Source organism: Mustela nivalis (genome assembly GCF_964662115.1).
Source record: "Mustela nivalis genome assembly, chromosome: 19".
In the NCBI taxonomy this organism is placed as follows: Eukaryota; Metazoa; Chordata; class Mammalia; order Carnivora; family Mustelidae; genus Mustela; species Mustela nivalis.
This window is the reverse complement of record NC_139038.1, coordinates 30821163-30833119: the sequence shown is the minus strand read 5'-3', so window position 1 is coordinate 30833119 and position 11957 is coordinate 30821163. Positions and strand designations below refer to the sequence as shown.

At 49.3% G+C, this 11957-nt stretch overlaps 1 protein-coding gene across 1 annotated transcript; it reads right to left on the bottom strand.

Moving 5' to 3' along the window:
- Positions 1 to 420: 420 nt before the first annotated feature.
- Positions 421 to 966, bottom strand: PRM1 (protamine 1). The gene is made up of 2 exons (XM_082714150.1): positions 742 to 966; positions 421 to 615 (listed from the first exon to the last, which is right to left on the bottom strand). Exons 1-2 carry the CDS (start codon positions 848 to 850, stop codon positions 572 to 574), a joined length of 153 nt encoding a protein of 50 aa, XP_082570276.1. The 5' UTR covers positions 851 to 966; the 3' UTR covers positions 421 to 571.
- Between the last annotated feature and the right edge of the window lie 10991 nt (positions 967 to 11957).

Sequence of the window (11957 nt, the reverse complement as noted above, 5' to 3'; positions counted from 1 at the left end):
GTCACCTAGTTTCCTCCACTGGGGAGGTATTTTCAGTGCAGGAAAGAAACCGAGGTGGGCACGTGGGGGTTCTGGACAAGAACCAGAACCAGAGCTTGAGCTGGTAAAGGTTTCCTTGGTTCTCTGGGCGTGGGGAGCCAGCCCTGAGCCCATTTCTCTGGCCCATGTCAAGCTGTCCCCAGGAAGCCATGGAGCACCGCTGGGGAGAGAACCCAGCTCCTGTGCCACCCCACACCCCGGGGTTAGGGCTCCCAAAGGGGTGGTTATGGAGGGGACACGGGGGCAGGCGGAGGGGTAAGATGCAGTGACCAGAACAGAGGGCAGAGTTTGGACCAAGAGCCGACCGACCGCTGGCACTCGTGAACCCTCTTCCCCTCAGCCCTCCCTCGCTCCAGCCCCCTCAAGGCAAAGAGGCGAGAATGATTTTTCATCGTTTATTGACAGGCGGCATTGTTCGTTAGCAGGCTCCTGTTCAGGTCATTGGGCCGGTGGCATGTTCATGAGGCGGCAGGAGGGTCTTGGCGGCTGGTGGCACGGCAGGCAGGGGTGCGGTGGACCGGTTTCTGTGCGTTCATCTTCTCTGACATCTCAACACCGTGTAGCGACGGCAGCACACTGTGGGGGGTGGCGTGGGGGACAAGACCAGGGGGACAGGTCAGGGGGACAGATGGGAGGTTCAGCACGGCAGGGACCTCCCCCACCCACCCGGCTCCCCCTCAGCTCCCCACTGGGCCCCTTCACCTCTCCTTCTCCGCCTCCGACAGCACCGCCTCCTCCGTCTGCGGCATCTGCGTCTCCGGCGGCGGCATCTGCTCCGGCTGTGGCTACGGCAGCATATGTATCTGGCCATGGTGCTGGATGGAACCGGCCCGGATGCTCAGAGCAGAGGGACCTCCTTGGTTGAGCCAGCCAACCTGTGGGCAGGTGGAACTTCGTGGGCTGTGAGCCCGGGGCCGACTCCTGTGCCTCTTATAGACACGGGGGGCGGCCCAGGACATTGTGAGGTCACAGAGGCCTGGACATCACAGACCCCCCCCACCCAGGCTGCAGGGGTCCTGATTGCGTCCATATATGGACGTGTGGGAGGCCCCGGGGAGGGGACCGGGTGGGGCAGTTCTGCTCAAGGTGGGGACCTCTGCCCCCACCAGGTCACCAACCCCGAGGAGACAAGGAGGGGCCTCTCTGCAAAGGGCTCTCAGTCTGTCCCTCATTCAGCTACTCAGTGAACACAAAATTGTTGCACACCTCCCTACTAGGTGCCCGATTCTGGGCTAGGCCCTGGCATCCAGGGACAAATAAGGCCGGCATGTTCTTGCCTGATCAGCTTTGTAAATGAACTCTAGGAAGCAGGAATGAAATAACCACACAGAGGAACTGAAATTGTGAAAAACGCTAAGGGCCACTTAGGGGGGCGGCGGGGTGGGGGTGGGGATGCGAGTTTCTGAGAGTGTGAGAGTTTGGGGAGGGCCTGACCTCCAGGAGGCGCCAGGAAGGCTGCCTAAGGAAGCTCTGGTGAAGGGAATTCCTAAGGGATGTGTCAAGGTCAGAGGAGGGAAAAGCATGCGGGGGGCAAGGAACAACAGCTGCAAAGTAGCATGGTTCCCGTTTATACGAAGTGTCCGGAAGACAGAAATCTGTAGACTCACCAGTCCATGGTGGTGGGGGCGGGGAGCTGCTGGGGAGTGCGGACGTGAGGAATGACCGCCTCGTGGGCATAGGGCTTCTTTCTGGGGCGATGAAAGTGTGAGCTTATTAAATGTCCCTGAACTCTTCATTTCAAAATGGTGCGTTTTGGGGGCACCTGGGTGACTCAGTCATTAAGCATCTGACTTCGGCTCTGGTCACGATCCCAGGGTCCTGGGATGGAGCCCTGCATTAGGCTCTCTGCTCAGCGACGAGTCTGCTTCTCCCTTTCCTTCTACTGCTCCCGCTGCTTGTGCTCTCTGTCCGTGAAATGAACAAATAAAATGGTGCATTTTGTTAAGTGAATTTCACCACAGTTGGGGGGAAAAAAGTCCCGATGCTGAGAGCTGGTTGGCACGTGTGTGGAATCGGAGAGGGACCCCTGTGGTCGGGGCAGGGAGCACGGGCCAGCTTGGGCAAAACAGTAAGCCCGGCTCTGTGTAATTGTTCCCACGCCCTGTGCGAGTCCTCGGGATAAAGAGAGTGGCAGTTAGAATTAGAGGTGATTAGTTACAACTGAAAACTGAACTGACTTCTGGATGGGAGTTTGAGGTTTTACTGAAGAAGTCAGAGGTGCTTTGGCAGATCCTGTGCTTGCGTTGGGGACACACATGCCAGAGTATGTAGGCACGGTAAGAATGATTTTGCCAGCTGCTATCAAGCGATTCAGAAAGAAACAGTAGCAATAAGTGTGTATCTACTTAGGGAAAGAGGGGGAGGGAGGGAAGAAGGGGAGGAAGGGTAACACTAGGCCAGTCTGGATGAAGGGGAGTTCTTTGTATAGTTTTTGCAACTTTTATGTAACTTTGAAGTGAATTCCAAATAAATTATTAAAACTACTTAAAAAAAAAAAAAAAAGAAGTTAGGAGGAAGGTCTTCCAAGGTTGGTACAGGAACTCCACCCTTCTGAAGGGCCTGACTTCAGCAAGCGCTTTCCATTCTTAAGGTTGCCTCCTAGTCCAAAATCAGGGCTGCCATGGACAGTTGTGTAGTTCGTGTACTGCTCGACGCTCCCAGCCAGGGGACTGAATGGGAACTGAAACCCAGCCTGTGCTTTGCTTGCCAAGCCAGGCCCAGCACCCACAGGCAGGCTTCTGCCCACAGGAGCTGTTTTCTAATTGACTACTCACAGTGGAAGTCTTTTTCTAATTATAACAAAGGCACACTAGGGCTAGCCTCAGCCCTGCTGGAAATTCAACCCTGTGCCCTGTGCAAGCAGGATGGAAGAGGAGGAGGGGGTGGGGTGCAAAAGGAGTCATTATTCTATAAAGAGCTTTCCCAGACACCTTAACCCCCAGCAACTTCCCTTCTGCTCTTTTTGTCTTACTTCAGGAGCCCCCTGCCCCTTGGGATAAAGCTGGGCTCTCCAGAGGAAGAAAGGGAACAGTGGATAGTTAGTGCTTTTTGCCTCAGACGGGATGTGGCCGGAAGCTTCCAGATCCCTACTCCCCAAGCCACATCAAGGTGGGAAAACCATGACCTCGAAGCTGAAGTCCACAGAGTTACTCACCTGGCACACAGTAAGTTCGAAGTACCTCTTCATTTATCGGTGCATGCGTAGATCCAGTTTCACACTCTTACTACTTTGTAAAGGTAACCTGCGCCGTCCCAGAGCCGCCCTCGTGAGATGGAGGGTTGGTATGGGTTCTGATGAGTGATGAGAAGTTTGAGCCATAGAGGCCGAATGACTCATTCATTGGGGTTTTTAATGACCACCTACTGTGTGCCAGGCACGATTCTGGGCAGTGGGACGGGAGCAGGAGCGAGAGAGATGGGAGGTCTTGCCCCCAAGAAGCTTACATTGTCCTTGGGGCAGACAGCATGCAAGTGAATCATTCAACAAACCCAAGACTCTGGAGTTGAGTGCAAAATCACACGAAAACGGCGGGCAGAGTGGCTGGCAGGAAACTCGGGCACCGGGACGTCTGAGTAGGGCCACTCTGAGGAGGCCCTTGACTTGACAGGTGGAGGTGGTCCGCTGGTGTGAAGGCTTGGCAGGGGGACAGGAAAAGCTTGGAACCCAAACAGGACCTTCCAGTTTTGTGGGCGAGACATGTGTTCAATCTAATCGCTACAGAAATAAGCCCTGGGAAGGAGAGGGGCCATTGGCCCTAGTCTGGAGTCTGAAATGTTGGGGAGGTCGTTAGTGCGGCTAGCTGTTACCCTGAAGGAAGTAGCACTTGCTGCTACCCGGTGCTTACAGTGCTTTGTGTCTCCAAGTGGAATTAAGTTTGTGAGCTCGGGAGGGGATTCTCGGTCACCGTAGCAAGTCCTCCTACGGACAGTAACCGGGTAACCCAGAAACCCTGCTATTTGTCACATGAAGAAATGAATGGGGGAAAAAAAAGAAATGAATGGTACACGGATGCTTTTACGATTACACACTTTTATTGTCAATTTCCAACCACAGAGTCATGGTCCCGTAGTATGATTTTGGAAGCGTCAGGCACCCGCTCCTCACCTACTTGCCCCAGTCCTGCCGGGTGTGGACCCAGGCCGAGAAACACAGTACCGATTGCCAAGACTCCTGCCATCTCAAACACATGCTGAATCCAGAGGGACATCCTGTACTGTCCCCTGCGGTGGTGTCCTGTCCCACCCCTGCACCTGTGATGTCACAATGGCCTCCCACAGCTGCCTCGATCAAGGGCAGACATCACCAAAGAGACAAAGGCAGGCGTGGGAAGCTCTGGCCACCCAGCTACCTTTGAGCATTGTAGAGGCAGGCGATTCTTTTTTTTTTTTTTTTTTTTTAAGATTTTATTTATTTATTTGACAGTACAAGAAGGGGAACTGTGGAGGCAGGTGGCAAACTCCTTGCAACGCAGGGAGCCCAATGTGGGATTCAAGTTCAGGATCCCAAGATCGTGACCTGAGCTGAAGGCAGACACTTAACCAACTGAGCCCCCTAGGTGCCCCAAGCCAGCCAATTCTGAGGACAGTCAGGGCAATTTGGCAGTACGGTGCCATGGCACGCATGGTTCTGTAGCCGGCCATCTGTCCTGCAGGTCCATCTTAAGGGAATGATCACTGAGTCGCTCTGTCCGTCTTGCAGAGCAGGCTCCCCAGCCATCCCGAAGAGCACCGTGCAAGGGTGACCTTGACACAGAGAGGAGTCCACAGTGTATCCACAGTGACCATGTTACTGAAATGTAGGGCCTCGTCTCTTGTCCGTGTAAAAGGTAAATATAGGGGCACCTGGGTGGCTCAGTAGGTTAAAGCCTCTGCCTTCGGCTCAGGTCATGATCTCAGGTTCCTGGGATCGAGCCCCACATCGGGCTCTCTGCTCAGTGGGGAGCCTGCCCCTCCCTCTCTCTGCCTACCCTCTCTCTCTCTGCCTGCCTCTCTGCCTACTGTCTGTCAAATAAAGAAAGTCTTTCAAAAAAATTAAAAAAATAAAAATGTAAATATAAGTGATTGTACAGGCTCAGGGGAAAGTCCAGAATTTAATACATTGACTTAGCAGTGGGGAGTGGCATTATGGCTAAGCTTCTCTTTCTCTTTGACTCGTTTTCGTATGGTTCAGTATTCTTAAACCTCAGGGCCAAGGCCCTGCTGAAGGTCGAATGAGTTCTTTCCATGATCAGAAAAAGAAAAATAGTGGGAAAGAGTTATCCATTACTGTAGGAGCTGAGCAATTGCTGTGTGCCATGATCCCATTTATCTGTGAGCTTATTATTGTAACTGGCTTTCCAGAATTTCCCCCAAAGAAAAAGTGTGTTCGTCAATTACCTTTCCCAAATACCTCTCACCCAGTTTCCCCCACTTGATCGATATTGATGTGATCTGTCATTTGGCACGTGGGTCACAACTCCCAAAGCGACCCTGTATTTAACCCACTCCAGGCGCTTGCTGGGATTTCACCAATTATCCCACTAATGCAAGTTTTCGCTGCTTAAAGTTTTCTATTGGGATGGTGCGTTTGTCACAATTGATGAACTAATTTTGATGCATGATTAACTAAAGTTTATACTTCAGGATTCCCGTTCCCTTAGTTTTCCCGTCTTGTCCTTTTTTTTTTTCTGTCTCAGGAGTCCCTCGGGGAATCCTATACCTCCTTGGGCTCCTCTGGGCTGTGAGTGTTTCTCAGACTTTTCCTTGTCTTTGAAGACCGTCTTGGTTTGGAGGAGAACCGGTACTATATTCTGTAGCCTGTCCCTCGATGAGGATTGGTCTGATGTTTTTCTGATGAGACTGGGGGCTGTGTGTTTGAGGAGAAAGACCATGAAAGGGAAGGGGCCTTGTCCACCTATCAAGGGCCTGTACTCGGGAGAGGACTTGTCACTGTTGCTGGCATTGACCTTGATCGCCTGGCAGAGATGTATCCAGCAGTTTTCTCCACTAGCGTGTTATTCTTTTCTCCTTGTCTGGAAGGAGGTCACTCTACCCAGTCCACACTCAAGGGACAGAACGGGATGTCCCACCCCCCGGGGGCAGAGGATACACACAACTGGAATGAAGACTGTGTTCTCATATGTCCTCACAAAGCAGAAACAGTGAGGGAGCTCTCCGGGCGGGGGGCGGGGGGAAGCTCTTCTTATAGGGGCGCTGATTCATTCTGTTACAAATAAACCTGCTTTGGACATTTACGTTGAAGGCTTTGTGTGGACATATGTTTCATTTCGTTTTATACCTGGGAGTCTGGACCCATTTCCCCCCCCATCCCCCGACCCCGCCACCAGTCTGTTCTCTGTATCTACGAGCTTGCCTTTTTGGTTTTTTTGATTTCACAGATTAGTGGGTTCCTTTTTCAGACTTACTTTACTTAGCATGATGCGCTCAGGGTCCATCCGTGTTGTCACAAACAGCCAGATTTCATTCTCCTTTCCCGGCCGACTAGCGTCCTGTTGTAAATGTGTACACCCCCGTCGTCTTGATCCTTTTACCTACGGGCACCTACATTGCTTCCTGTCTCGGCCACTGTCAGCCACGCTGCCGTGGAGAGGAGGACACAGATTATCTTTTCAAATGAGCGTTTTCCTGTTCCGCAGCTCGGTATCCAGGACTGGGGAAGCTGGATTCTGCGGTAGTTCTGGTTTTGACCCTCTGAGGACCCGCCACACCGTTGTCCACGGTGGCCACGCCGGTTTGCGTTCCCACCCGCGGCGCAGGTGGGAGGTGCGAGGTGACCCCCCCCCACTGGAGTTTTGAGCCGCGTTTTTCCCTGATGATGATGTGGAACATCTCCGTGTGTCTGTCGACCACCTGGATGTCTTCTCTGGAGAAACGTCTGTTCCCATCTTCTTTGGGTCAGAAGAGTTGATTAGATGGTTATCTGTTCTTTTTAGAGATAACCAACTTCACGTGCGTCTGTGTGCAGGCGTGCATGCCTGTGTGTGTGTGTGTGTGTGTGTGCACGCGCGTGTGTGTAAAGGTCTGGAAGTGTCCAGCAGTGTTCGGCTGGCTTTCCCGGAGCAGGGACTGGCAAGAGTCTTAGTTCTTCTCGATAAGCTCACCTGTGTTTATTAAGGGACAAAAATCATCTTCTTTGTCTACACCCTTCAGGGCTCTTTGGCTGGTTTAAACTGACATGAGACAGGGTCACAGAAGAAAATCAAGTGTCCTCACAGTCACGTGGGGGCCCTAGAAGTGTAGGAGGCCCATGGGTGTCAGGCAGTGGAAGCTTCGATGGTACCCAGAGATGAGAAGGGGGTGGGGCTCTGGGCCTCCCAGGGGAAGGAAGACAATTCACATTCTTGAAAAAGAATAAATGTCTGGTCAGTACATGTGGGCTGGGCCACTCAGAAGCAGTTGGACAAGAGGGGTTTTAACCAACAGACTCTGGGGGTGCCTGAGAGGCTCAACCCGCTAAGCCTCTGATTCTTCTCTTTTTTATTTTTTTTTTTAAAGATTTTATTTATTTATTTTTGAGAGAGAGAGAGAGCGACCAAGCGAGCACAAGCAGAGGGAGTGCAAGGCAGAGGGAGAAGAAAGCCCCCTGCCGAGCAGGGAGCCCAACATGGGCCTTGATCCCAGGACCCTGGTTGTCTTAACCGACCGAACCACCCAGGCGCCCCTAGCCTCTGACTCTTGATTTTGGCTTGGGTCATGATCTTAGGGTTGTACCATGGAGTCCCACACTGGGGTCTGTGCGGGGCGTGGAGCCTGCTTGGGATTCTTTCTCCCTGTCCCTCTGCCCGTCTCCCTGTGCTCTCACTCATGCACGCGCGCTCTCTCTCTCTCTCAAAAACCAATCAATCTGTCCATCTTTGTCTTCAGCCAACAGACTTCAACCAGCTCCTGCCTGACTATGGCGCCTTGTCCATATTATGTTGTAGTTATCTGTGGGGACAGCTCCTTCCTACAGCCGGTCCTCTCTCTAAATTGTTTCAGGCACTTAGGGGGAAGGTCAGAATTTCTTCCTGAGCCTTCTGTCTCTTAACAGTCACAAACCTAGGAGCGCCTGGGTGGCTCAGTGGGTTAAGCCTCTGCCTTCAGCTCAGGTCATGATCCCAGTGTCCTGGGATCGAGCCCCGCATCGGGCTCTCTGCTCAGCAGGGAGCCTGCTTCCCCCACCCCTCCGCCTGCCTCTCTGCCTACTGGTGATCTCTATCTGTCAAATAAATAAATAAAATCTTAAAAAAAAAAAAGTCACAAGCCTAAACTATCCGTATGCCCAAGAGACGCAGTTAGGGGCGGCAACAATGGCTCCCCTGCGGTCAGTCCCACCTTTCAAACTTCTCCAAGAAATTTCACCGTCCACCCATTGAGCTGGTAGGTAATTGTGTCTCACTGAACCACTCTCAGGGCTCACATTCTGTCCGCCCACACTCATCTCAGGAGGTGGTGTACCAAAGTGAGGCATGAGGTCCAAGTCACCAGATGTGACACGAGAGGCATTCCTATGGAAACAAAAGAAAACCTATGGTTCATGATTAGCACGAATTAGTTTCTGAGTTCTGAAGACAGCCGGCTGAGATGTTTAGATGTCCAGCTTGAAGTATCTTCAGACAGAGGGAAGCCAGCCAGTGGCAATCTGGTAGATTTTCCTAGTCCGCAGTTTGATTATGTCTGTTGATCTTTCTGAGGGATATTAGAATCTAATATCCACAATCACCCTCATTTCTACCAAAGATGGCTAAATAAACACTAACTTGTTTACACAGTAAGTCCTTTCAATAAACACGGTGTGGTTATTTGCATAAGTGTGGTGAGAATGGCAATGGATCGTGTAGGATCTTTTAAATCTGCTTTGCTGGAACTTTCCGTAAGGAATCTCAGGTTGAACTTTTAGGAGTCTTTTGGGGCCCAGAAGCCAAGCCAAATACTTGCCATCCTACTTCACCTTCAGTACCTATAGATCTGGGTTAATTCCTTCATTGTGCAGGTCTCCAAAACATCCCAAGGTTCACACACCTGCCAGGAAGTGACATTCATTCCTCACACCCCACGTCTGCTGGGAACTCTGTAAGCATCCCCGACTGATATCTCAAGGGGCTTGATTGGCTCCATAAAGTCAGCCTTTAGTTCCTTAAAGCTGTCTGGTCACATCCGAGTCTATGCAAGTCCCTCTCAATCCCCTGGACGGGGATTCCAGTCAAAGCCTTAGAACCGATGTTTCCAGCAATGTCCTGTTACAAGGGAAGCAGATTCTTATCGAACATACGCAAATAACTCTATGGCCACGAAAATATGAGAATCAGCTCACCAGGAGTTCCTAAATTCTGGAAGGATCAAGTAGGGAGAGAAGGAAAATTTGTTTCAGTTCTGCATCCGAAAGTGCAATCACTGACATTATCGTATGCCCTAGTTAGCTGAAGAGGAAAGATCTCCTCGTATCCGGAAGAGAGATTAGAGAACCAGCAATATTTCAAACAAAAAGTCATAAAAATTATAATCTTCTTCCTGAGTTTATTCAGTCCCATGTAATTAATTCTCATGCTTGGAAACCAGTTGTCCTGTTCATTCTGGGAATGTTTGCTGCGTCCAGTTTTATGATCGCCAAGTTACCAGAAACCCCTAGTCTAGAGCCTTCTCACCAGTCTCCTTGAAGACGAAGCACTCTTGCAGGAGCCCTTTTGGGAAAGCATGTGAGCGGAAGAATGATTGTCCGTAAATGACGAAAGACTTAAAGCAGCATGGTTGAAAGTCTGACTAGAGTTCATTACGGAGCAGATGAAAAGGAGCGTGTTGTGACGTACGACCTTTTGAGATAACATCTAGAACTGTGATTGACAGCGTTATTGCAGGCATATCGGAATTCTCAGGAATATTATACAATTCCCAGAACACTTACGTGGATAATGTGTACCTTCGCTTCATAATCTAATACGGTTTATCATCACTTAGTTGACGTTGTTTGTCATGTGCTTTAACACCTAGCAAGTTAGCCTAGTTAATGTAATGTCTTTATAAGAAGGAGGAATGAATCTCTTGCAGTTTTTTAGGGATACTCTGAAAAATCCCCAAGTTAATTTGAGGTCAGAAGAACTTCATTTAGGATATGATTTGGGGGAAGTATGTCCAGAATATCAAGACAGTTATAAACCACTTGTCACATAGGCTCCTGGGTCACTGTGAAATGATATTTAATGAGCCCCTTAGCCAGGGTGACCGAGACTTTGCAGACAAAGAGTTAAATGGCTGTCAAAAGGAGAACCCTGGCGGGGGGGGGGGTGTGCCTGGGTGGCTCAGTGGGTTAAAGCCTCTGCCTTCAGCTTGGGTCATGATCCCAGGGTCCTGGGATCGAGCCCCACATCTGGCTCTCTGCTCCGCAGGGAGCCTGCTTCCTCCTCTCTCTCTCTCTTCCTGCCTCTCTGCCTACTTATGACCTCTGTCTGTCAAATAAAATCTTTAAAAAAAAAAAAAAAAAGAGGAGAACCCCAGCTCTTTTATCATTGGGAAGATTCTATTTTTCTTAGTCATGAAATGTCTGTTTAAGACATCACATAGCACAGGATAAAACATACTTTGATAAAACATACTTTTTGTTTTTTTACACAGATTAAGGGCAAAGAAAAATGTCATCATAATCCCTTATTGTCAAGAGCAGACCACCAGCCGGAGAAAACGGTATCCTTTGAACACAGAGAAAAACCAAATTTTGCTTACATGCCCACTTAATTTTGATACGAAAACCATTTACTTAATCACATTTATTCCAATCTTAGCTAGTCTGGCCATATGTAAACTTTTCCCCCCCAAAGATTTATTTTCCATAAACCTTCTACAACTTCCTTTTTTTATATCCAGGTTTGGTCAATTCCTCTTTCTCATAAACGGTTCTATGTTAGAACAAATTTTATTTTTTAAGATTTTCTTTTGAGGTAATCTCTACACCCATCTTGGGATTTGAACCCACAACCCCGAGATCAAGAGTCGCAGGCTCTACTGACTGAGCCAGCCAGGTGCCCCAAATTTCTTTTCTTTTCCCTTCGCAAAAACATCTCCTTCACCTCATACCATTTCTTTCCCAAAACACATCCTACTTTCCTTGTGTCCAGAGATGTTTTCCTTATTATATCTAGTAGCTTCAATCACACATATCAGAATTCTTAACTCTTAGAAACTTCAGTGAAAATGAAGTAGTAAGCGTTTGTGAAACCTTACACCAGCATTCTTTAGATTGGCAAATACATGAACACATTTCAGAATTTCTAGAAACATATGTTTCTTCAGAATACAGTCTTTCAACAGGACACAGACGTGTTTACCAACAGACCCAGATATATTTAGTTTTTCTATAACTGTGTTTAAAAAAGAGAGAAACTAGAATTCAGCTGAGCAAAATTTGAAGATCTCATTGGCAAGATTCACAAACCAAGTAGCGTCTCATCTAGCAAGGAGAAGAGAGCTCTGGGGTGCTGTTTAAAATGGAAGGTTTTGGGGTACCTGGGTGCTTGGCTTTGTGGGTTGGGTCTCTGACTTTGGCTCAGATCATGATCTCAGGGTCCTGGGATCGAACCCCGCATCGGGCTCTCTGCTCAGCAGGGAGCCTGCTTCCTCCTCTCTCTCTGCCTGCCTCTCTGCCTACTTGTGATTTCTCTCAGTCCAATAAATAAGTAAAATCTTAAAAAAAAATAAAATGGAAGGTTTTTATAGGCAGAGGGGCAGTAATTAGTTTCATTTTTTTAAAAGATTTTATTTATTTATAAATAAATAAATGAGCCTGGGATCATGGCCCGAGCCAAAGGTAGAGGCTTTAACCCACTGAGCCATTCAGGTGCCCCAATGTTTCATTTTTTAAAAAAATGTTTACTGTTAAGTAATTCCTACACCCAACACGGGGCTTGAACCCACAACCCTGAGATCAAGGGTTACATGCTCCACCAACT

Coding starts and splice junctions, on each gene's coding strand:
- PRM1 (XM_082714150.1), bottom strand. CDS start 850: ATGGCCAGATACATATGCTGCCGTAGCCACAGCCGGAGCAGATGCCGC. Junction 616..741: donor TCGGAGGCGGAGAAGGAGAG/GTGAAGGGGCCC, acceptor CACCCCCCACAG/TGTGCTGCCGTCGCTACACG.